Source organism: Miniopterus natalensis, chromosome 18 (assembly GCF_054644295.1).
Source record: "Miniopterus natalensis isolate mMinNat1 chromosome 18, mMinNat1.hap1, whole genome shotgun sequence".
NCBI classification, from domain to species: domain Eukaryota; kingdom Metazoa; phylum Chordata; class Mammalia; order Chiroptera; family Miniopteridae; genus Miniopterus; species Miniopterus natalensis.
This window is the reverse complement of record NC_142098.1, coordinates 41662714-41687116: the sequence shown is the minus strand read 5'-3', so window position 1 is coordinate 41687116 and position 24403 is coordinate 41662714. Positions and strand designations below refer to the sequence as shown.

Here is a 24403-nt window from a genome sequence, read left to right as displayed (position 1 = left end):
CTGGCCCCGGCGGGCTCGACACACCAAGGTTTTGGGTTTGACCCCAGGTCAGGGCACATACAGCAATCAACCGAGGATGCAGAAATAAGTGGGACGACAAATCGATGTCCCTCTCCCCCTTCATCTCTCTCTGAAAATCAATAAATTTAAAACAACAATCATCTGGACGCTCCCTTCACTGGAGGCGGGGGCGGCTTCCCAAGCGGTTTAGATGACGAACACCATCAGCATCCCCGTTAAAACCAGGAACAGAAAGAGCCCGCACACGATCAGGAGTAAGGTGGTCTGTTTGGGGGCCCTGGGCTGCTCCACCAGGCCCTGAAACAAGGAGAAACGGGGTCACAGGGCTGGCGTGTGGGTGGAACGGCTGCTTCAACGAAGTGACAAGAGAAAGGCTGAAGTATCCCTTTACCCCAGAAGCAGAAGCCTGTGAGTAAATTTCGAAGTGACACATGAAGTCTCACCATTTTTAAAAAGAATGTATCTTTATTGATTTCAGAGCGAGGAAGGGAGAGGGAGAGAGAGAGAAACATCCTGCTGTTTAGTGCCTTGTTCATGGTCTGTTTTCTCCACTAAAATTTTAGCCCCACTAGGGCCGTCTTGCTCACTGCTAGACCCCCTCGCGCCCGACACGCGGTAGGTGCTTGTGGCACATTTTTGCCCCCAATGCCTCCAACTTGCCCCTTGCTCCTTGAGTCCGCACCCTTGGGCTGCAAAGAGACCTGCCCGTGGTTCTGAAACGCTCCCGCTACAAAAAAGAGACCTGTCCGCGGCGCTGAAGCGCATTCTTCACAGGCCCCCCTGTCCGTGGTGCTGAAACAAGTCTCTAAAAAGGGCCTGTCCGCGGTGCTGGAAACCTCCCAAAGAGACCTGCCTGTGCTGCTGGGCCCTGTCTGCTGGGCTGTCCGTGGTGCTGAACCCCTTTCCCCATAGACGTGGCCATGGCGCTGAACTTCATTGGGAAACCTGTCAGAGATGCTGAATCTCTAGGCAGAATGCACAGCTCCCTCTAACGCTGACTTCTTCAAAGAACCCACCCGCCTAGGAAAACCCTGCTGTTGCCTAGAAACAAGGCTCTCTGGGCTGTGGGGAGGTTGGGATGATAGCAGGTGAGGGCAAAAACTACAGTCATTTTTAAGAGGCAGCCTTGGTCTTAGGTTGGCAGGGCCTAGCTACTTTATTGTCATGAGAATTCCTGCCAGCATGGGGAGGGAGGGGGTTAGTCTAACCTGAGAGAGGACTGCTCTCCTGTAACTCTGAGACGGCCCAGCCTGGGGGGGGCTCTTGCCGCCTAGCTGGGTTTCTGCAGGAGGGGCCTTCCCCCACCTCTGAGCCTGAGGGCCTGGGCCCAGCCTCTGGTCTGACTATTCCCAAGCCAGGAATCCAGGGCTGGGAGGGGGTGGGTGGCCTCGTATCTGGGGCCCGCCTGCTGGGTTCCTGAGGTTCTGGTCCCCTCCCAACCCCTGCTCCGCACAAGCGTTGACGCTCATTTTGACAGGACAATCGGTACCTGTATCTTTCGCACCTGATGATTGTTTAAAATGACTTTGGTCTCCCTTAATTAAAAGTTTTATTTAAAAAAAAATTAACAGACCACTATGAGAAACTTTGGCATCCGAAGCGATTATTGTTGCTTCCTAAGGCTGAAAAAAAAATTTCCCCGTGAACAACTTGGCAACTTCTGCTCATTAGCTTGGGGCCTTCTAGCGGGTGTTGTAGGAAAACCGGGGGGTTGGAGGGGGCGAGGAAACCCACAGATGGCGACAACCTGACCTCTGCACTAGATCCAGGCGTGCGTGACAAAGTGAAAATGTCCCTTGTTTACTATGGGGGCCACCTCCCCCTCTTCCATTCCCTCCCTTCCTCCACTTTACTATGGAGGAGACGGAGACGCAGACGCTAAGTGCGTTGTCCAAGCTCTTAGGACAGTTTACCCCGAGCTGGGTCAGGGGCCCTGCCGCCCGAGGTTCCTGGAGCCACAGTGAACCCGGCCACGTTCCCAGACACTAGAGCTGCAGGGACTTGCTTTCCACTGGGGCCGGCCGTGCGGATGCTCCGGAAAGCGCTCGAGCGCAGGGCGGGGCCTGTCCCCAGCGAGCAGGTTCCCAAGACCCCCCTGGGCGGGACTGGGCTCCACGGTGCGCTACCGGTGCGCTCGGACGCCAGGAGTCCCGCACAGGCTCCGGGCCGCCCGCCTGGCGTGGATTCTGAGGTCCCCCGCCGCCGGCTACGTGTGGACCCTCAGGTGCCGCGTGAGGTTGGTGTTCCGGCTGAAGGCCTTCCCGCACTCGCCGCACTCGTAGGGCTTCTCCCCCGTGTGGGTCCTCCGGTGCACGGTGAGCGAGGAGTTCTTGATGAAGGCCTTGCCGCACTGGCCGCACCGGTAGGGCTTCTCGCCGGTGTGGATGCGCTGGTGCTCGATGAGGTAGGCGCCCTGGCTGAAGGCCTTGCCGCACTGCGCGCACGCGAACGGCCTCTCGCCGCTGTGGCCCGTCTGGTGCGCGAGCAGGGACGAGCGGCCCGCGAAGTGCTTCTGGCACACGGGGCACTCGTAGGGCTTCTCGCCGGTGTGCACGCGCCGGTGCTGCGTGAGCGAGGAGTTCTTGCTGAAGGCCTTGCCGCACGCGCTGCACTCGAAGGGCTTCACGCCGATGTGGAAGCGCTGGTGCTGGATGAGGTAGGCGCTCTGGCTGAAGGCCTTGCCGCACTGGCCGCACGCGTAGGGCCGCTCGCCCGTGTGGTTCCTGCGGTGCAGCGTGAGCGACGAGCTCTTGTTGAAGGCCTTGCCGCAGTCCCCGCACGCGAACGGCTTCTCGCCCGTGTGCGTCCGCCGGTGCTCGGTCAGGTGCATGTTCTGGCTGAAGGCGCGCCCGCACACGGCGCACGCGTACGGCTTCTCCCCGGTGTGCGTGCGCTGGTGCACCACCAGGTGCATGTTCTGGCTGAAGGCCTTGCCGCAGTCCCCGCACGCGTACGGCTTCTCGCCCGTGTGGATGCGCTCGTGCTGGGCCAGGGACGAGGTCTTGCGGAAGGCCTTCCCGCACACGGCGCACGCGAACGGCTTCTCCCCGGTGTGCGTGCGCTGGTGCGCGGTCAGGTTCATGCGCTGGCTGAAGGCCTTGCCGCAGTCCCCGCAGCGGTACGGCTTCTCCCCGGTGTGCACGCGCTGGTGGATGGTGAGCGACGAGCGCTCGATGAACTGCTTCCCGCACGCGGCGCACGAGAAGGGCTTCTCCCCGCTGTGGGTCCGCTGGTGCTTCCTGAGCGAAGAGCTCCGGCCGAAAGCCTTGCCGCACTCCCCGCACGCGTGGGGCTTCTTCTCGGCGCGGAGCTCGGGGGGAGGGCGGGGGCCTGAAGTCTCCGAGTGTCTCCCGCGCCTGGCAAACGCGAGGGTCCCCGCTCCTCTCGGTCCTTCCGATCCCGGCGGGGCCGGCGCGGCGCTTCGGCGGACGAACGCCTGAGATGCACGACGTCCCGGGGCTAGCGCCTGGGAAGGGTCCAGCGGCCCCGGACAGGCCCCTGCGCTCCCCTGCGGCGGCCCCCCGCGGTCGCCCCGTGTCCTCGCTCCTCCACAGGCGGGACCCCGCGCACCGCTCCTCCGGGGTCCCGCCGCCGCCACCCCAACGGCCGGCCCGTCTTGCGAACCGTGCGCCCGGGGGCCCGGCTCCTTCGTGTCAGGTCTGGTCTCCAGGTCTGAGGGGAGGGAAGAGAAGACACGTGGAGTTCACGTGGAGTTAACGCTGGGGCGGAGGAGCCGCCAGGACGACCCCGCCCCGCCCCGCCCCGCGGGTGGCGGCCTGTCCCGGGAGGGAGGAGGGAGGCAGCGAGCGACACGGCGCGGGCTGGGGGGCGAGAAGGGCCCCTCGGGCGTGGGGGAAAGGCGGGCAGCAGAGCGCAGAGCTGGGCAGACGGGCGGACGGGCACCCGAGAGAGGACGGCGGCCGGAGGGGCGGATGGAGGGCGCCGCAGACCCCGCGAGCAGTCGCTGCGCGCCCCGTCCTGCCCGCGCCCACGGGCTCCGCTTCCCAGAGCACCCCTTTCATTAGAAACGACGAACTGAGGGCGGGCGCCCGCGTGGGGGGCTGGTCCTCCCCCCCCCCCCCGCCGCCCAGCCCCCCAATGGCCCGGCCCCCCTCCCGCGCTGCCCCGCCGCCCTCTGCGCGCCAGTCCCGTGAATTTCCCAGTTTGGGGCCCAGGGGCTCCCCTGAGCCCCGGACTACAGCTCAGGGCATTTAAGCACTGCGGATCTTACCCGGAAATCTCCGCGAGGAAGGGCAGGCTCAGCCGCCCCAGGCCCGCCTCCCTCGGCGGCAGGAGGGGCTCGCGGCGGTCGCCGCCCCGCAGCGCCGAGCTGAGGCCCCCCCGAGCCGGCAGCGGGGTTTCGGGGGCCCCTGAGCGCTGGCCTCTCCTAGGCGGTCCCCGCCCCCGCCCGCCGAGCCAGCGGGGGCACCGAGGGCCCGCTGGGCGGCCACGCGGACATCGCGCACCCAGCGCTCCCGATGCGAAGCCCGATTCCCGCGCCTCCAGCCCCAAGAAATGAGGGGAAAGGGAGGCTCACGGGGGGCCCTAGGGCAGGGGGGCCGACGCTCCTGCGAGGCGGCCGGAGGCGCCACGTTCGGACAGAAGGCGAGGCCGGGCGGGCAGCTGCTGCGCAACAGCTGATTCTGGGGCGAGGGAGGGAGAAGGGAGGCGCCCCGCGAGCCCAGCGCCCATGGGCGGCCCGCACGCTCCCCACGGGCACCCAGGAGGCGGGCTCACCCGGTCACGGCACGGGCGGGGCGCGCAGGGGCGGCCGAGCCATGACTCTCAGCAGCGATGTTTCTCTCTCCCTTTCTCTTTCTTAAATCAATAGATATATTTTTAAAAGATTTCTGGAGCCCTAGCAGGTGTGGCTCGGTTGGTGGCGCGTCACCCTGTGCCCCAGAGGGTGGCGGTCTGCTCCCGGGTGGGGCACTGCGGGGGGCACCAAGGGGCGCTTCTGCGTCGCGCTTCACCTCCCTGCCCCCCTCTCAGGGCGGGCTCAGGCTCAAAAGAAAGAAGGAAAGAGGCCCGGAGAGAGGCCTGGGATGGCCGCGCAGCAAGAACCTTCTTAACGCGGAACTGCGCACCTAAGAACAGTTAAAATGGCGAACTGTATGCTACGTGTATTTTGCCACCATTAAGAAAATTTAAAAACATTTTAATAAAAAGCAAACAAGACTCAGTAGCGATCCTTGACTCACTCCCTCCCTCCCATTGTCCCGACATGAACAGAAGCCACGGGACGTGAAAACCCGCTTGACCAGGGCAGGATCCAGGCATCACAACAGGTGACCGTTGGTGGCCACCCGGAGCTTCCTGCCCAAAATGTGACCACAGCCTCTCCCTCCGCCTCTGCAACGCACTCTCCACCCCCCAGGGAGAGGGTCTCAGGAGTCAGACCAAACCCTCCAGCATCTTCCCAGTGCACCGGGGGTCAGTCCACGCCTTGCTGCTCCCCAGCTCCTCTCTGCCACCCACCCCACTTGCCCTTTGGTCCACGTGCCTATCATTCGTTCAGTCTTTTTCTTGTTTATTCCTAGGAACTCTTTATATATTTATAATCCTCTGACTGTCAGACATGTGGTTAAATACTATTCCCCATTTCATCACCTACCAACTTCATTTTCAGTCAAATCTGTCAAGTCCTTTTTATTCCCCTGTCACCCCGCGGTGCCGGCAGGTGGTGAGTAACTCGACGAGGCTGCCCCCTTACCCAGCGAGACCAGGTTCCTGTAGTTTTCCAGCATCACATCTCTGTACAGGTCCCTCTGGGCGGGCTCCAGCCACTGCCACTCCTCCTGGGTGAAGTCGACGGCCACGTCCCTGAATGTCACTGACTCCTGTAAGAGGACACCCACAGCCGCTCACCGCAGGCCGCTCCTCACAGAGGTCGAGGGAGCCAGCCAGGAGGGCCCAGAGGGTCAGGGAAGGCGCACAGGATGTATCTGACATGGTTTCCACAAGGTGCAGGGGTCTGAGGGCCTGGCCACTCAGTGTCCCGGGTGCCTAAGTACACTGCATGGTCCTCTGACAGCCAGGTGAAATATGGGACTTTCAGAGCAGACAGAGAGCTGGGAAACAGCGAAGCAATGAAAGGCCAAAATGACCCTGACCCAGTGAACTGACACTGAGAGACACAGGTTGGTTTCCTCCCGCGTGTGATGGTACATGCTTCAGCCATCACTTCCCAGGTGCCCGCTGGTGTCTCCTGAGGGCCCCCAGGGCAGGACAGGTCACTCCTGAGCTGCCCTGTCCCCTGCAGTGGACGGAAGCCAATGTCAGGGCCGTTCCCTCCCTCCTCAGGCTGGACACAGCCCCCCTAGGAGACCGGGCTGGGCCCTGGGCCCTGAGGGGGGCTGGGAGGGTAGAGGGTCGTCCCTGCTCAGGAGCCTGACCCTTAGGAAGGATGTACGAGAGGGTGACATGACTCACTGGGGCCTTGCTGGTCAGCGGCTGGGCGGCCATCCGTCCACTGCCCACGGTGACCAGGGACGGGCAGGCTGTGCACAGAGGGAGGAAGAGAAAGGCACAGTGAGAGAACAGGCCGAGGCCAACCCACAATGCAGGCAGGACAGACGGACACTCCCACTGGGAGACAGGCGGAGAGGGACATGCACCCCTCTCATGTGCGGCCTGTGGCATACAAGGCACTCGACAGAAGTCTCCGACTCAACCCTCCCAACACCCTACGAGACGCATGCTACTCCCACTCACCCCGTTTCACAGATGAGGAAACTGAGGCCCAGGGAGATAAGCCACTCGCGCGAGAGGAGAGCTGGGATTGGAGTTGGGCTGAGGACCTCCTGGTCCACATGCTTGCTGCCTTCAAAGTGCCCGTCACCCCCCCACCGACACGCCCCCAACACGCCCGTGTGAGCATGCACACTGCCAGGCCTGCAGCCTGGGGGAGGAATGGGACCCTGCCCCCTCCCTGGGTCTCAGTGCTGGCCCCAGGCCCCGCAGACACCCCAACGCTGCCCCCACCCTCCGGGGCTCCCCCAGATTTCCTGGGGTTACCGTGAGGCTCAACAGACAGATACACGCAGGGAGCCTGGAGCCAGGCGCCACCCAGTAAGAACTGAGTCCGTATCCGGTGTTGATATTACTGCTGCCGTTAGTCGAATGAGGTCCAAAGAGTGGGACACAGCCACCCCGGGGCTCTCAGGGGCAGAACTGAGGTGTCCATCTGTCTCCGGGACCCAGGACAGTGTGTGGCACACAGGAGGCGCTCACACGGCAGACAAACCGAACAAACGAGCCAACGTCTGGAGCTGGCCGAGGCGCAGGGACAGGGGCCTCCCCACACAGCCCCGCAGCCTTTCCGGAAAGTGAGCTGTTAGTGGACGCACCCAGCACCCAGCACCCAGCACCCAGCAGCCCTGGTCCTGCGGCTCTGCCCGTGGCCATAAAGGCCCCTCGTGAAAGGCTACAGGTGGACAAACGATGGTCCCGGTACCACTGTTCCTGGAAGCAAAACACTAACCAGCGAGCCCTGGCGACAAAAGCAGTTCCCTCAGTAACAGGGTGGGGAGAGGGGGCCCAGGCCCCCGGGCAGCGAGGGGCGGCCAGCCGGGCACCCCAGGCCCGCCGGCGGGGCCGGGCGGCGCGGTGTTTCCGAGCCGGGCGCGGGAAGGGTGCGGCCCATGCCCCTCGCCCGCCTCTGACCGCGCCCCGGCCGCAGCCACTTGGTGATGAAACAGAACTTCACGCTCACAGGTCCTCCTCTGCGGGCGCGGGGGCCAGCGGCGCGCCCCAGCTGGGCCCGGGGCCTCGGAAATGCCTCCGTCCCTTTCGAAACGGCGAGGAAAGTGGCTCTAATCCCGCCCCGGCCGCCTGTCCTGCGGCACCGCAGCCACGGCTGTCACTCAATGTCACTTCAAGGGCCGCGCGGTCCGACACACCGCAGACCTCACGTCCCGACCCGCTTCTCGCTGCGCGGGCCCCAGGGCCCTGCCCACGCGCGTGGGGGCCACGCAGGCGCCCGCCACCCTCACTAACGCTCGGGGCGCCCGGCACCGACCCCAGGCGGGCTCGGACGGGAGCCGGGACGGGGGACGCAGCCACACGCCCACGCAGCCCCGCCCCGCGGGGACACACGGACGGGCGGACACACGGACGGGCGGACCCGGGGGCCCCTGCCCCGGGCGCAGGGAGGCCAACCGGGCGGCCCACGCCCGCGGGGCCGGGGCCAAGGCCGGGCCGGGAGGCCCCCAGACACCGCGCGGACGGCCCGGGCGTCGGCCCCGCGCGGCCACCGGCGCCGCCTTCGCGCCTCCCGCGCACCAGGCCCGCGGGGCGAGGCCGCCGCCCCCGCCCGAGCTGCGCGTCCGCCCCGGGCCTCGCCCCCCTCCGCGGCCCGCACGCCCGCCCGGCCCCGCCCCCTCTCCCCGCCCCCTCTCCCCGCCCCGCCCCGCCCGCGCCCCACTCACCGGCCGCGCCGTCTGGACAATGACCGGCGCCCCGCAGGCCCGCCCGGCCGCACTGCGCCTGCGCAGACGGGCCGACTACAATCCCCAGAAGCCCGCGCGCCGCCTCCGCTCGGGCCTCTCGCCGGCGGGAGGCGGAAGGACCCGAACCCGGGACGCGGCGGCGCGGCTCCATCTCCCAGAGGCCCCCGCGGCGCCGTGGTCGAGGGGCGGGGCTCGTGGGGATCGGGGCGCGCGAGGGAGTGGAGGGGACGGGGGGACGGGGGGAAGGGGGGCGGCGCCGCCTGCGGCAGCCTCGCGCGGGGGTGCGGGAGGGCCGCCCCGCGTAGGGGTTCGCCGCCAGCCCCGCCGTCCCCCGAGGTGACCCACGGCCTCGGCCTCGCGAGCGGGCCGCGCGGGGACAGCGACGGACGCGCGGTCCCGCGGGGGGCGCCGGGCGTCTCGCTGCGCTGGTTGCGAGCGTTTCCTTCAGCCTCTGCGCTCTCTCCGTTCCGACCCCACGTTTTCCGCCTGGAAGCCGGGTCCCGGCTCTGCGCCGCCTTCGCCCCAAGCCAAGGCTGTGGAAGCGTCCTGCTTGCCTCGTGCCGCGCCTCACACGCCCGCCGACCCGGGGCCCGGCAGTGCGCGGGGGACCCGCGTCTCCCGCTGCCGTGACCGGGGCTCGGCGCACAGACGGGAGGGTCTGAGGCCGCCGCCCCTGCGACGCCCGCGGCGCCCCAGCCTCTGGGCCGAAGCGGACGCGCCCGTCCAGGGTCAGAGCCCCTCGCGCGGCCTGGACAGCGCGCGGCACCGCAGGAGTCCCCGGGGACCAGGCGCCCTGACGCTCCCCCTGCGGGAGTCGCGGGGACCAGGCGCCCTGACGCTCCCCCTGCGGGAGTCCCCGGGGACCAGGCGCCCTGACGCTCCCCCTGCGGGAGTCGCGGGGACCAGGCGCCCTGACGCTCCCCCTGCGGGAGTCGCGGGGACCAGGCGCCCTGACGCTCCCCCTGCGGGAGTCGCGGGGACCAGGCGCCCTGACGCTCCCCCTGCGGGAGTCGCGGGGACCAGGCGCCCTGACGCCCCCCCTGCGGGAGTCGCGGGGACCAGGCGCCCTGACGCTCCCCCTGCGGGAGTCCCCGGGGACCAGGCGCCCTGATGCCCCCCCTGCGGGAGTCCCCGGGGACCAGGCGCCCTGACGCTCCCCCTGCGGGAGTCCCCGGGGACCAGGCGCCCTGACGCTCCCCCTGCGGGAGTCGCGGGGACCAGGCGCCCTGACGCTCCCCCTGCGGGAGTCACGGGGGACCCAGGCGCCCTGACGCTCCCCCTGCGGGAGTCCCCGGGGACCAGGCGCCCTGACGCTCCCCCTGCGGGAGTCACGGGGGACCCAGGCGCCCTGACGCTCCCCCTGCGGGAGTCCCCGGGACCAGGCGCCCTGACGCTCCCCCTGCAGGAGTCGCGGGGACCAGGCGCCCTGATGCTCCCCCTGCGGGAGTCGCGGGGGACCAGGCGCCCTGACGCTCCCCCTGCGGGAGTCGCGGGGACCAGGCGCCCTGACGCTCCCCCTGCGGGAGTCGCGGGGACCAGGCGCCCTGACGCTCCCCCTGCGGGAGTCGCGGGGACCAGGCGCCCTGACGCTCCCCCTGCGGGAGTCCCCGGGGACCAGGCGCCCTGACGCTCCCCCTGCGGGAGTCGCCGGGGACCCGGGAGCCCTGATGCCCCAGTGGGCGCGCCCCTCCGGGGGTGGCAGGAGCTACTCAAGGGCCGGGCTGAGGAAAGTGCTCTAAGGTTACCTGGCGATGGCTGCACAACTCCGAGCATGACGTAAGTCACTGAACCCTGTACTTGGGGGGTGCACTGCAGGGTACGGGAACTACCTCAGTGAGGCTGTTAGAAAGGCGCCGCCACCAGCCTCCAAACCACTATTGCCAGAGGGAGACGAGCTCTCACGGTCCTTGTCAGACCGTCAATTCTCTCTTCCTGCAACACTCGGAGGCATAACTGTCAGCCGTGGGACTATCACGACTATTCCCCTTCTGCCCCTTGTGTCTGATAGTTACCCCTTGTTCTCCCCCCGCCCCCCACCTCTAATGCCCACGGTCCCGGGGTAGTAAGGCCTCCTCCCAGACCTCCCTGGCTCCTTTTACTTTGTTGACTTTTTAGAGGGAAGGGGAGAGAGAGGGAAACACTGATTTGTTGTCCCACTTATAGATGCATCATTGTGTGTGCCCTGCCCAGGGATCGAACCCGCACCTCGGCTCGGCAGGACGAGTTCTAACCAACGAGCCGCCCGGCCAGGCCCCTAGCTCCTTCTTTAGGTCATGTCTGATCATGGTACATACCACATTCTTATTACATAGTATTTCAGTGTTTTGTCTTCCCCCACTTGATCTGTGAGGGCAAAAAGTCTTTGTACATTTTGCACCCAGCTGTATCCTCAGCATCTAAAACAGTGCCTGGCACATTAGTAACTGCTCAGTTAACATTAATCGAATGAGTGCTACATCCCCAACGTACTACGACATTCCTCGCTATACCACAATTCTATTGGTTTGGTAACTTAAAAATATATTGGGATTTTTATTGGACCACTGAATTTACATATTTAACGTGGGGAGAAATATCTTTACCAGACTGAGTCTTTCTGTACAGAGACATGTCTAGCTTTAAAAAATAAGTTTAGCCCGGCCAAGCATAGCTCAACGGTTGAGCATCAACCTGGGATCCAGGCGATTGGGGTTCGATTCCCCGTCAGGGCACATGCCCAGGTTGTGGGCTCGATCAATGACTCTCTCATCATTGATGTTTCTCTCTCTCTCTCTCCCCCTCCTTTCCTCTCTCTGAAATCAATAAAGATATATTAAAAAAATAAGTTTACATTTTAACATATACATGTATAAGCTAATTGCAGTATATATTTTTCTGTTTCAGTCTCATGGGAAGCTTTGTATTTATTTTACGCTCTAGAACAACATAAATATCTCAGGAATCGTCTGTGGTGCGTTTCCACAGGTCAGCGTTGAGCTACCTTTCTCAGTTTACTTCATGGCTATGAACCCATTTGAGTTTTCCAACTTGTCTACTGACTTGTTTTTAATACTGTCCCCTGGCTAGTCCTACATTCTACCAAATGCTTTTGTCCTAATTGGCCTATTCTCACTTCTAAGTGCCAGGTGAGGAGGGTTCCTCATCAGCAATGCTGTGCTTTCATATTTGTTCACGGAGGGAGCAATAAGCCACCATGTTACCTTGTGTATCCAGAATCTTTCAACTCTGGTTGTGTTCACTTTTCATACCTACAGGCAGAGTAAAGAGTCCTCTGTTTGCTCTTGAAATCTGCAGGTTTCTTAATCTGACCTTAATCTGGTTCATTTTACTTGCAGCTGAACATAACTGTAAGGCAGCGTTTGCATTAATGGCACTAATTATGTGCATTATTTAACACAGTCTTCAAAACATGTTTTGAATGGAAAAATAACACGAGTGCAGACTTTTATTTTCAAAAGATTAAGCTGGCCAGTGTTAAAACTATGCACTTGAGGGGAGCAAGAGGGAAAATGGCTATAATGCTATTCCAAAAATCTTGGACTATGACGATGGGTCATGTAATGGGAAAGAGTAGATGGATTCTAGAGGTAGTTAGGAGACTGAATCTAGAGGACCTGGTGGTATGGGAGTGAGGAGGGAAGGACTGAAGATGGCTCTCCAGTATGAATTCGCTGATGATGAGCGAGATGTACACTCTGCCTGAAGGCTTTTCCGCATTCTTTACACCCATAGGGCCTTTCTCCAGTGTGGATTCGCCTGTGTAGCGTAAGATGGGCAACCTGGCTGAAGGCTTTGCTACATTCCTGACACTCGTAAGGTTTCTCTCCTGTATGAATTCTTTGATGCAGAGTAAGGGATTTACGGTGGCTAAAGGCCTTTCCACATACATTACATTCATAAGGTTTCTCACCGGTATGGCACCTTTGGTGACAAATCAGGGACGCCTTCTGTCTGAATGCCTTTCCACATTCGAGGCACTCGTATGGTCTTTTTCCAGTGTGGAGTCTCTGATGTTGGACGAGATAGGAGCCGTCGCTGAAGGCCTTCCCACATGCAGTACATTCATAAGGCTTCTCGCCAGTGTGGACCCTCTGGTGTTGGACAAGGTGTGCGACTTGGCTGAAGGCTTTCCCGCACTCCTTGCATTCATGAGGTTTCTCTCCAGTGTGTATTTTCCGATGCTGTGCAAGGTGTGCGTTCTGGCTGAAGGTTTCGTTGCACTCCTTACATTCGTAAGGTTTCTCGCCAGTGTGGACTCTCTGATGATGAGAGAGGTGTGTGCTCTGCCTAAAGGCTTTCCCACATTCCTTACACTCATAAGGTTTCTCTCCGGTGTGAACTCTCTGATGAAGAGTAAGCGAGCCGCGATGGCTGAAGGCCTTCTCACAGAGCGCACATCCATAAGGCTTCTCGCCTGTGTGAATCCTCTGATGGACAGTCAGGGATGAGCCATGGCTGAACGCCTTCCCACACACGTTACATTTGTAAGGTCTCTCTCCAGTATGAATTCTCTTATGCTGAATAAGTCCTATGTGATCTGTGAAAGCCTTCCCACAATCGATACAGTCAAAGGGTTTCTCTCCCGTGTGATAATATCGCCGATGACGTATAAGAGAAGCATTCTGCCTGAAGGCTTTCCCGCAGTCGACACATTCATAGGGTCTTTTTCCAGTGTGAATTCTTCGGTGGTGGGCCAGGGATGAACAGTCGCTAAAGGCCTTCCCACACTCAATGCATTCATAGGGTTTCTCTCCAGTATGGACCCTCTGATGCTGCGCGAGGTGTGCAAGCTGGCTGAAGGCTTTAGTGCACTGCTTACACTGATACGGTTTCTCTCCAGTGTGAACTCTCTGGTGTTGAACGAGGTGAGCATTCTGGCTGAAGGCTTTCCCACACTCAGTACATTCAAAGGGTTTTTCTCCCGTGTGTATTCTCTGATGCTGAGCTAGGTGGGCACTCTGGCTGAAGGCTTTTCCACACTCGGCACATTCGTAGGGTTTCTCTCCAGTATGAATTCTTTGATGAAGAGTAAGGGTTGAGAATTTGCTGAAAGTTTTCTCACAGTCTTTACATTTCAGAAGTTTCTTTTCTCCATAGATTTGCTTGTATTTTTTCACAAATGAATATGTTTTTAAGCTTTCCTTATCTGTGCCAAAATTGTATATTCTCTCTTCAATGGGAAATATGTGTTTTATATAAGATAATGTATTCAGATGAAAAACTGTCCCAGATTTGTCAGAGTGGTCATCTTTTTCAATAAGTGCATCTAGAGGATTGACTGTCTCTTGCCTAAAATGTGGCTTCTGACTTACCAGCTCCCTCTCAAACAGGTCTTCACCTTTCCACTTTTTCCCTAATGTGGAACATTCAAGTTTATCACAGCTTGTAAGTCTTTCCATTATCATTACCTGGGATAATTTTTCTTCATAAATGTCCTGCTTTAGAGATAATTCTTTGGTCATCCACACATACTCCAAGTCTGAAAGACATTAAGAAAGCAAATGTCTACTTTAATGCTAGCAGAACAGAAACTTCCCAAATGAAACCAGGTGAATCAAACAGTTACTGAGCCCGCAGAGGTTAATGTTTCTGACAGTTCTTAGATGAAATTAGGCACTGCAACCTAATTGGACATTTCTGGAATGAAGCCTCCTTGGCTACAGTATATTATTTTAAGATGACTTTTAAGACTTTATACCAATATCCATAATTGAGATTTGTCTGTAATTTCCTTTTTGGGTGCTATTTTGGTAAGATAAATGGTAACATTTGTTATAAAATGTTATGCTGTCTTTATAAACATATTTTTTTAAAGTTCTTTTTATTCGCTGTCACAAAACATTTTAACCAACGTTGATGATATTTTTTCTTAAAGACTTTATAGGATTTAGAGAGAGAAGAAAGGCGGTTGGGGGAGAGAGGGAGAGGGAGAACATCTATTTGTTGTTCCACTTATGTCTGCGTCGTTCATTGATTGATTCTTGTATGTGCCCTGACTGGGGATTGAACCCACAACCTTGGTGTATGGGGTCGATGTTCTAACCCACTGAGCCACCCGGCTGGGGCAACAATCCTCTGCTTGGAAATATGAGACCTGAAAGCAGGAAAAGGCCACACTACAGCCACAGAACAAACGGAAACCACCTCACAGAAGCTCATTTCCCTGCAATATATATCTATACTCTGTTAACTGGTTTTCTAAACAGCTTTCACACAAGGCATGGAAAAATACTTATTTAAGTGTGAAGAAAATAAACTGGGCCAGAAAGCCCAACGACTACAATAAAAGTGGGAGATGATAAAGAAGCCGGGAGGCAACGTTAGTGAGCTAATTTCTTCATCTTTCATATGGGTATCAAAGGATGACGTTCTGAGTTTCAAGTGGATAAAGTTTAAAATACAGATTTGAAAATATATAGACATAAAAGTAACAACCTTGGGATTAAGAACCTTTCCAATTCAAAGGGTGGGATGGTGTGGAAGGACAAATCATATGTAAACAACAAAGCAAGAAGAATTAACAACAACCAAGAAAACTGATTAAAAGCAGCAGGAAGAACACAGCTATGATACTTAGCCCAACAGATTTTTTAGAAAGGGAAAGGGTTTAGACCAATTCAAAAAACTAAACACAATTTGTGTAAAGAATTCAGAAATGTTGCAAGTCAGGAATGATCATAACAATGTGGTGCTTGAGCGAAACTAGGTCAACACAAGTGGCACGTAACAGTCTGGAAACAGATGGTGGGACTGGCAGGGGATCAGTGGAGGGAAGGCGGCACTCACACCACTGAGGAACAGAAGACGGACTGAAACATGAGTCGGAGGCAGGCCAGCTGGCTGGAGCGTCGTCCCCACACACCAAGGCTGCGGGTTCAATCCCTGGTCAGGGCGCAGACAAGAGTCAACCACCGATGCATAAATGAGTGGGACAGCAAACCGGTATTCCTCTCCCTCTCCCTCTCTCAAGTCAATAAATACAATTAAAAAAAAAAAATGGAGTTGGAACAAGATGTTTCAGTTTGGGAGGGATTTTGAGAGGTGTTTTCCAACAGCACTTACAGGGAAGAAACATTTTGAGAATAGGTTCCCCAGCTCTGGGAACCCTGTGCTTACCTGGGCCCAGGCCTCCTGTCGTCTCTCCATTCGTCACCCAGGGCTCTTTGCCTTGCTCCAACAAGGAGATCACGTCTGGCTTAGAAACGCAAAGACCTGCGCATGAGAAAAGAGAAGAACACCGCCTATGCTGTGGCCATTCCAGAACGAGGACCAAGTCCGAATGGCACCGGGAGAAGGGGGACGTTGTGGGAAGATGCTGATAAAGGCACGAGGGACGACGGAGGTGGAAAGGTTCCCGTGGGGAGGTGAGGGAGGCAGACACTCACCCACTGACACCAGGCTCCTGTAGTTCTCCAACATCACCTTCCTGTACAAAGCCCTCTGGGCAAGATTCAGCCATGCCCACTCCTCTCGGGAGAAGCCCACGGCCACATCAGTGAAGGTCACCACCTCCTGAAGTGACACAAACATAATCCTGCTCAGTGGTCACGTCGTCACTCAGCTGGCTCTAGGGTAAAGGATTATGCTGTTTACTTACCACGTGTGTAAGTAATTGCACTGGGGATCTAACTGATGCAGGTGTGGGAGTTGGTTACTGGACAACTTTTCTGCCTAGTTATACTGTACGTATTAGGAAAAATAAAAAATATGAGACACACTTTCTGCTCCTGGAGCTTTTACAAGTCTATGAAATTTATGAGCCTTTATTTAAAAAATGTTGACTGCATTCAAAACAATATCATGAAGTATTAAATTATTTTTACCTATCGTTCGTAGCTAGACTGCCTTTCTACGTGGAGAAATTAAAGAGCTCTGGGACGGCAGGGGAACGTCTGAGGGAAGGATGCTGACCCGACGAGCGTGATCTCCATCTACGCGGCATGTTCTAAGAAACCTTGGTGTTCCTAAGAGGTTAAGAGCTGTGCCTGAACAACTGAAAGGAAAAAATGCCTAGCAACACTCATTTTGAAAAAAAATACATATTTGAATGAGAAGAGCACATTTGGAAAGTTATTTTTTGATGGTCTGCTGAGAAGTGTCAGGAGAGAGCATCTGAGGCAGGCACATGTCAAGCAGCATGTGTTTGGTTACCTGGGCTGAATTTCTGGACCAGCTAGCAAGCGATGCCCACTCATCCACTCTGGGGTTGCTGGCAAATTTTCCTTTCCTTCTTTTGTGGTTTCACTTCTACTGACATCTAAGAATAAGTTTTAAATAAGCACCAGAATAAAAGGTCAGATTAAAGAATTCAGACTCTGGTACCGAATAGCTGGGTAATCTTGGCCAAGTTAATTAACTCCCCCGTGCCTCATTGTACCGGCCTGAAAAATGGGACTAATTTTAGCACCTACTGTAGTTCTTTCTAGTCATGCCAATACTCACTTCCGGGTTTTATGGTAGGAGTTATTGGGGGGGGGGGACAGATAAACATGCCACATACTTGGTGGTACTCCAGACCGCTGCTCCAGGCAGGCTGTTCTGGTTTTACAGCAGCATCAGTGGGAAAGACAGGGCGGAGTGCTCATTCCCTCTTACCCAGGACAAGGACACTCCCAAATTCGGTGTAAAGTATTATTTTTAAAAATTCATATGTCGTTGCAAATAAAAAGCCTCCTCATGTTCAGTGCTTCCTGTGCATCAAACATCATATTGTAGTTCAACTTATGTGTGTGTGTATGTGTGCATGTGCATGTATGCATGCATGTGTGTATGTGTGCATGTGCATGTATGTGTGCATGTGTGCATGTGTGCGCGAGCACGTGCATGTGTGTATGTGCATGTATGTGTGCATGTATATGTATGTGTGCGTGAGCGTGTGTGCACACATGCTTGAAGAACTACATGGGCATGTAGGCAAACAGCAGCATAAACAGCTAATGTTTAAATAGTACTTACTATGCACCAGGTACTGCTCTAAACACTGATGACATATGAACTCATTAATCCTCACAACAGTCCATAAATTCGCACTATGACCCCTCCCACCTTACAGCTGAGGACGCTGGGATTAGGGTGACACATCCGGTGGATCTAGCGTTTGAACCCAGGCAGTCTGGCTCCAGAGTCCACGTTACCAACCTTCATGCCATACTCTGCCACGCTTAAAATCCTTTCCTCTGACAACAATCATGCTTTTACTTAGAATGTTCAAACGTGCTAAGAAACAAGTTCCATTGGTGCTGCGTTGTATCTGGTAAGGAAAGGTGTTGGGCTACGACAGAAGTCGCTTGCTGTGTCTCTGATATAAGATACAGCAGTTTCACTGCCCTAGGTGAACTTCGACTCCTCCGTCTCCTCAGGAAGCAACTCAGGAGTCGCTTCCTCTGCGATTCAAGTCCTCCCACCCTCTCCCCAAGGAGGCAAAATGGAGTTAAAGTGAAGCAGATTTCCTCTTGCCAGACTGTGACCTGTCACAGAGCTTCAGCAGTCCAGAGGAAGGGGCACCTTTTTCCAAGGCACCCAAAGGTGCTTACATGGGCTATTAATGACCCTTGCCCATGGCTCCACAGGAGCCACTCTCCGCGGGCAGCACTAGTCACGCTGTAGGCATAAATGTTTGCCGCCTTTTCGTTTCTCCAACAGGCTGCAAGCCCTCTGAGCGCCAGCCAGGATGGGGTCGTGGGAACTAGGTAGGCTGTGGCTCCTAAATTTCCTTAAGGACTGTATTTCTGGGTAGTCATAGGCTCACACAAAGGCTGAGTGCAGGGAAGGGCTCCGGTGCGTCATTTCTCTTTTCTTTTTTTAAAAAATATGTCTATTGATTTCAGAGAGGAAGGGAGAGATAGAAACATCCTGATGAGAGTCGCTGGTCAGCCGCCTCCTGCCCCCCGCTGGGGATCGAGCCCACAACCCGGGCATGTGCCCTGACCGGGAATCGAACCTGGATGGCCTGGATCCTAGTTTGACACTCAACCCCTGAGCCCCACCCGGCCGGCAGGCGGGTCGTTTCTTGAATGAACAATAATCACCAAGTAGACAGAAGCAGCAGCTCTGAGAGGATGCTGGGCCGCGTGAGCCTGTCCCTGCCACCCCACCTCTCATCAGGAAGGGAGGAGACAGGACCCAGGGCCCGGGGTGGAGCTTCTAGGCGGACACCTTTCAGAAGGCAGCAAACATTACCAAACCCTGAGAAGCAAAGCTGTGTGTGCGGGGCAGAGGGGTACACGGACTCACCCGGGACACGGCTTCAAGAAGTTCAACGCCCGTCGCCGCCGCCGCCTGGCTCCTCATCTGAGGGCTTTACCGAGGGCCGAGCTGGGAGGAGAAAGGCGCGTGGGAGGCTGAGCTGGGAGAAGCACAGGCCTTCAGCTCCCTGTTTTGTTTTTGTTTTTGTTTTTTTAAAACATATCTTTATTGGTTTCAGAGAGAGGAAAGGCGAGGGAGAGAGAGATAGAAACACCAATGATGAGAGTCACTGATCGAGCCCGCACCCGGGCCTGAGCCCCGCCGGAATCGAACCCCGACCGCCTGGGTCCCAGGTGGACGCTCAGCCGCTGAGCCGCCGCCGGGCTCCGTTTCCACTCTCACGCCCCCGCAGCCTCCCGCGGCCCAGGCGCCGCCAGGCCACCTCGCCGTCACCCTGGAGCTCCGCCCGCTCGGGGTCGGGCTGAGCCCACCCCCCCCTCTCAGAGCCACCCCTTCATCGTCCACAACAGATGTGGGGCCGCACACATCAGCCCTCTGACCCGGCGGCGGGGCTCGGCGGGTGAGCCTCCACCTGGGACCCAGGCGGTCGGGGTTCGATTCCGGCGGGGCTCAGGCCCGGGCGCGGGCTCGATCGGTGACTCCCATCACTGATGCTTCCGTCTCTCTCCCCCTCTCCCTTCCTCTCTCTGAGATCAATAAGGATATATTAAAAAATAAAAATTAAAAACACACAACGCGCGGCCACGGCGGGGTGGCCTTGTGGGCGGGCGCCGTCCGCTCAGCCCGGTCCCGCGGGGGGGACCAGGCGCTGACCGCACAAGAGGGCGGGACAGCACGCGCCGCTCCGCTCTCTAAAAACAAGAATAATAACAAATGAAAGGGGAAAAGCCCAGAGGGGTTTGGGGTCTCACCCTTTTCTTGTTAAGCCTCGCAGGGGGTTTTCCCGCGCGCTCCAGGGAGGGAGGGAGGGCCGCGGGCCGCGCCGAGCACCCACCTGCGCCCCCGCCCCGCCCCTGCGCCCCTGCGCTCCCCTGCCCCTGCGCCCCCGGCCCTGCGCCCCCGCCCCGCCCCGCGCCGGGGTCGCTCCTGCTGAGGTTCCGGCGCCTCCGGGCCCGGTTTCTCCAGCGGCCCCGGCGGTCAGGCGGCGCCGCCCCGCCCGCGGAGGGACGTCCCGGGGCGGGCGTCGGGGCTGCGCCCGGGCCTCCTGCCGTCGCCGTCCTCTCCGCGCCTCACGTCCGCGTCTGTGGACGGAGACCGGCGGCGTCCACTCCGCGCGTGCCGGGGCTTCCCTGCGGTCCCCTTGCATTGGGCGGCGGGGGCTGGGCAGCTGCGCACCGCGGGCTCGGGGGCCCGAGGGAGGGGGGGCGCGGCGGGAACCTCCCCGACTCGGGGGGCGGGCTCCCGGCGCCCCGAGGCTGCGGGCCTGCCCTCCTGGGGCCGCGCCGGCCGCGCAAACGCCGCGTCCCCCGAGCGCACCGCGGGGCTGACGCTGCGCCGGGCAGCGGGGTGCTCGCTCCCCGCCCCGCCGACGCCCAGGCTCGCGATGCCCCGGTGCGGCCCCTGGCCCCGGGCCCGCGGCGCCGCGCCACCCGCCCCTCACCTCGGCGCTCAGCCGGGGCCGCGCGGGCCCGTCCGAGCCGCGGCCCAGGCCCCAGGGTGGCCGCGCGGGCTGCGGGGTGGCGGGGCCTGCGGACGGTGGTCTCCCCAGGGCTGCGGGCCGACGCCGCGTCCTCCCGGGCCGCTGGGGCGCCAGACGCGGGAACTCGCGCCCGGGCTCCCACCTGTCACCCCGCCCCGTCAGCCCCGCCCCGGCACCCCGCTCTGTCACCCCGCCCCGTCAGCCCCGCCCCGGGACCCCGCTCTGTCACCCCGCTCTGTCACCGCGGCTCTGTCAGCCCCGCTCCATCTCCCCCGCCTCGGCACCCCTGCGCGCACGCGCCGCCGTCAGCCCCGCCCCGTCACCGTGGCCCAGTCACTCCCGCCCCATCTCCCTCGCCCGGTCACCGTGGCCCCGTCAGCCGCGCGCGCACGCGCCGCCGTCAGCCCCGCCCCCGAGACTCGCTCGCGCCTGCGCACTCCTAACCCTCGCCGGAAGTGGGCGTGTCCTCGAGCCGCGACGCCCCCTGGGGGATGTAGTCCCTCCCGGGCATGGGCGCGGTTCTGAGGGCGGGCGGTGAAGCCGCGGGACACGGTTCCCCTCCCCGCCTGGTGACCCCGCCCTCCGTCTCCCATGGGTGCTCCTGGGCGGGAACGGCTCCGCTAGAGCCTCTCAGCCCCGACTCTGGTCCCAGAAGCACGGCCGCCTTCAGGCCAGCCAAGCGCGGGGGCTTCTGGGAGCCGTGGCTGGTGCGCGGGCGAAGGGCAGGCTCCCACGGCTGAGCCGCGGGCCTCGGGCCCCGGCGGGTGGGGGGCCGGGCGCGAGGAGCGCAGCCGCCGCGGGCCCGGAAGTCCTGCGCGCTGGCGGGTCTGGGGAAGGGCCCCGGGGCGGGAGCGCCCGGCTCGCGGCTTCGGGCGCGCGGTACCGTCTCGGGCGCCCGCCCCGCCCGCCCCGCTGGAAGGAGGCCCCGAGGATGCGCAGCGCCCCCGGCCCGCCGCGGCTGGTCCTCCCCGGCGGGAAAGCGCCCCGACAGCGCGGCGTCCCGGGCTCCGGCGCAGCCGCTGCTCCCAGGCCGCCGGGCCCCTGCGCGCTCGCAGCGCCAGCCCAGGGGTCTGGGGGCGCAGCGCGCCGGGGCAGGTGGACAGGGGGCGCCGGGAGCGCGCGTGGCCCGAAGGGGCTGCGGGCGGAGGGGCCGGGGCGGTCAGAGCTGAGGGGCGAAGGCGGGACCCGGCTGTGCTACGACTTCATATGCGCCCACTTAGGCCACGCTAAACTTATAAAAAGTATTTCTCAATGTTCAGTAATAAATTGAGCTTCGTTTGGTGTAATTTTCTTGCTTTTGTGAACTTTTTAAAACTTTCCGTTTAACACACACAGTACAGTTGTACAAAAAGAGTTTTCTTTACATCCTTACTTTACAGGCTTTTTTCTATTCAAAGTTTTCATGTTTATTTCTTAAACATTTACTTGTTAAAAGCTAAAGCACCAACACACGGCCTCGGCCTTTCGCAGGGCCAGGGGCAGCAACACCCGTCTCCACCTCCGCACGGGGCCCAGGGCAGGGCCTCGGGCACCAACAGGCGCCGGCCGCCTCCCGCGGGGGCAGCCCCCCCCCCCCCCGCCTGCAGGGTGCCTGGGGCTCCCCAGGAGGGTCCCTCTACAGAAGCTCATCGGGAACAGCGCCCCCTATGGAGCACGGCCTGCAGGGCGCCTGGGGCTCCCCAGGAGGGTCCCTCTACAGAAGCTCACCGGGAACAGCGCCCCCTATGGAGCACGGCCTGCAGGGCGCCTGGGGCTCCCCGAGGAGGGTCTCTACAGAAGCGTGTCCCGGGCGGTCTGATCTCTCATCTCATCGTAGATTTGCTTGTAAGCAGACAGCGCACCATGAACATTCCTCTCTATTAATTCAAACCTTTCGGGGTCGGGGTCCAGGTTTTCAAACGTTGTAAGGGGCCCGCTGAGGTCTGCGGAAGCTGCTGCTAAACCCCTCACTGTGAGTTTTCTTGAGGGTCCTTCTGTTTCTTCTGCAGTTGTCTTTTCTCCCGCCTCCTCTTCAGCCGTTCGTGCCTGTTCGGTCCCAACCCCCAGCGTTAGTCAGTCCCCCGGGAACCCAGCCCAGGAGCTCCTCACCGCCGCCCTCCCCCGCCCAGTCACAGTTGTTGACCATCTCAACCACGGCCCTGCTGATTTTTGTAGTCCCCTCACCCTTGGCAAGTTCTCTGAAGTCCTGGACAAACCTTCTTGAGTGTCTGCTTCCAGATGCCGCATACACTCCCTGGTGCCATCACCCTAAGCGCGAGCAAGGTTCTTGATGCAGCCACAGACGGAATCGTCCCAGAACTGCATCAGCGTCTTCTCAGCGTTTTCCTCAACTGCAGCAACAGCCTGGGCAAAAGCCCTCCTCAGGTATTTGGCGTTAAAAGCTGCTATAACTCCTTGATCCACTGGTTGGATCAAAGAGGTGGTGTTCAGAGGTAGAAACACCACTTTGATGGGGTGAAGACCACCAATAAGAGGATGTCCAGGAGCATTACCAACATCGAGCAGAATCCTGAATGGTAAGCTGTTCTCCAGACAGTACTTCATTTCACTGGCGGAGCAGTTCAGGAGGGCATCTTGGAAGAGGAGCTGGGTCTTCCCTAACTTCTTATTGCTGCTGTAGTACACTGGCAGCCTGTGCTTACTCATGTGCTTCAAGGCCCTGGGATTCCCACTCTGCCAAATCACAAAAGGTTTCAATTTGTGGCCTGCAACACTGCCCCCAAGCAAGACTGTTATCCTGTCCCTAAAAGCCTTGAAACCCGGTGTCAGTGTGGCCTCCTTATGGATGAAAGTCCCTCAGGCATCCGTTTCCAGAACAGTGAAGTTTTATCCATATTGAATATTTGCTCTGGCAAGTACTTTTCCTCCACGATCAGCTGATCTAGAGTTTCCAAAAATTCTTCAGCTGCCTTTGTTAGCACTTGCCCTCTCATGACTCACTTTCACCTTATGTAATGAATAGTGGTTCTTGAATCTTTTAAACCACCCAGAGCTTGCAGTAAATTCAACATTGTAGTCAGGTCCAGCCCTTGCTTTCAACATTGCAAACCAACCTTTTGCTTTGGCCGTGATCATCATGGTGCTGAGAGGGCTACACTTCCGTGCCAAGCTTCAACTAGGAGCTTCTCCATGTCGGATATGGGCCCTTCTCAGGTTTTTGTTAGTCTCGTTGCCTTCAATGAAGCAGATCCTTTGATAGCATCCATCACTTTGTTCCTATTCTTCAAGATGGTAGCTATGGTGGAGTGGGACATGTCCGACTGCCAGGCAGTCCCCATCACTGAATTCCCACCTTCATAGTCCTTAATCACTTTTAACTTCGTTTCCAGGTCAGTCGCTCAACGTGGCCTCTTACTGGGAACACCAGCAGTGGATTTGGTACACTTAGGGGCTATGATGAACACAACACAACACAAGATGAAATGAAGTGCAGAAGAAAAGACATACAGTGAGCATGAGGCTGCTCCGGCACAACACAGTGTACTGTCTTACAGCAAACGTTGTAACAACATTGAAAAAGTATACCCTAAGTGGACAATAAAAAGTATACCCTAAGTGGACAATAAAAAGTATAGTAAATACGTAAACAGTATTATAGTTACTTAGTATCATTATCAAGTATCATGCACTATATGTAACTGTATGTGCTCTACTTTTATATGGCTGGCAGTGCAGTTCCTCTGTTAACATCAGTATCACCACAAACACATGAGTTTTGCATTGTGTTATAATGTCATTAGGCTATAGGGATTTTTTACCTCCTTTATAATCTTATGGGACTGCTGCTGTATATGGGGTCTATCATCACTGACCGAAATGTCATTATACAGCACATGACTACAGGAAGTGCTCATTAAAAAGCAAAACACCAACAACTTAACTTAGCATTAGCAGTCTCACAGTGATTCAGCTGGAGACTGATCCAAAACATATCACCTAAAAATTGAGGCCCTCTCGCAAACACACATTCTATTTAAGAAAAAGTTCTTAGGGAAATCCAAACATAACAGTGCGGGGAGAGGAGGCAAGGAAACAAAAAGAAACCAAAGCCTCTGGCACTTATAACTACATCAAACATTAAACAAAA

At 58.5% G+C, this 24403-nt stretch overlaps 2 protein-coding genes across 2 annotated transcripts; both read right to left on the bottom strand.

Annotated features, from left to right (window-relative positions):
- Positions 1-2227: 2227 nt before the first annotated feature.
- Positions 2228-6516, bottom strand: ZNF71 (zinc finger protein 71). The gene is made up of 3 exons (XM_087826973.1): positions 6454-6516; positions 5735-5861; positions 2228-3693 (listed from the first exon to the last, which is right to left on the bottom strand). Exons 1-3 carry the CDS (start codon positions 6484-6486, stop codon positions 2228-2230), a joined length of 1626 nt encoding a protein of 541 aa, XP_087683099.1. The 5' UTR covers positions 6487-6516.
- Positions 6517-11916: 5400 nt separating this feature from the next.
- Positions 11917-20351, bottom strand: ZNF470 (zinc finger protein 470). The gene is made up of 5 exons (XM_087826961.1): positions 20278-20351; positions 18705-18785; positions 15857-15983; positions 15588-15683; positions 11917-13950 (listed from the first exon to the last, which is right to left on the bottom strand). Exons 2-5 carry the CDS (start codon positions 18759-18761, stop codon positions 12077-12079), a joined length of 2154 nt encoding a protein of 717 aa, XP_087683087.1. The 5' UTR covers positions 18762-18785; positions 20278-20351; the 3' UTR covers positions 11917-12076.
- Positions 20352-24403: the final 4052 nt, after the last annotated feature.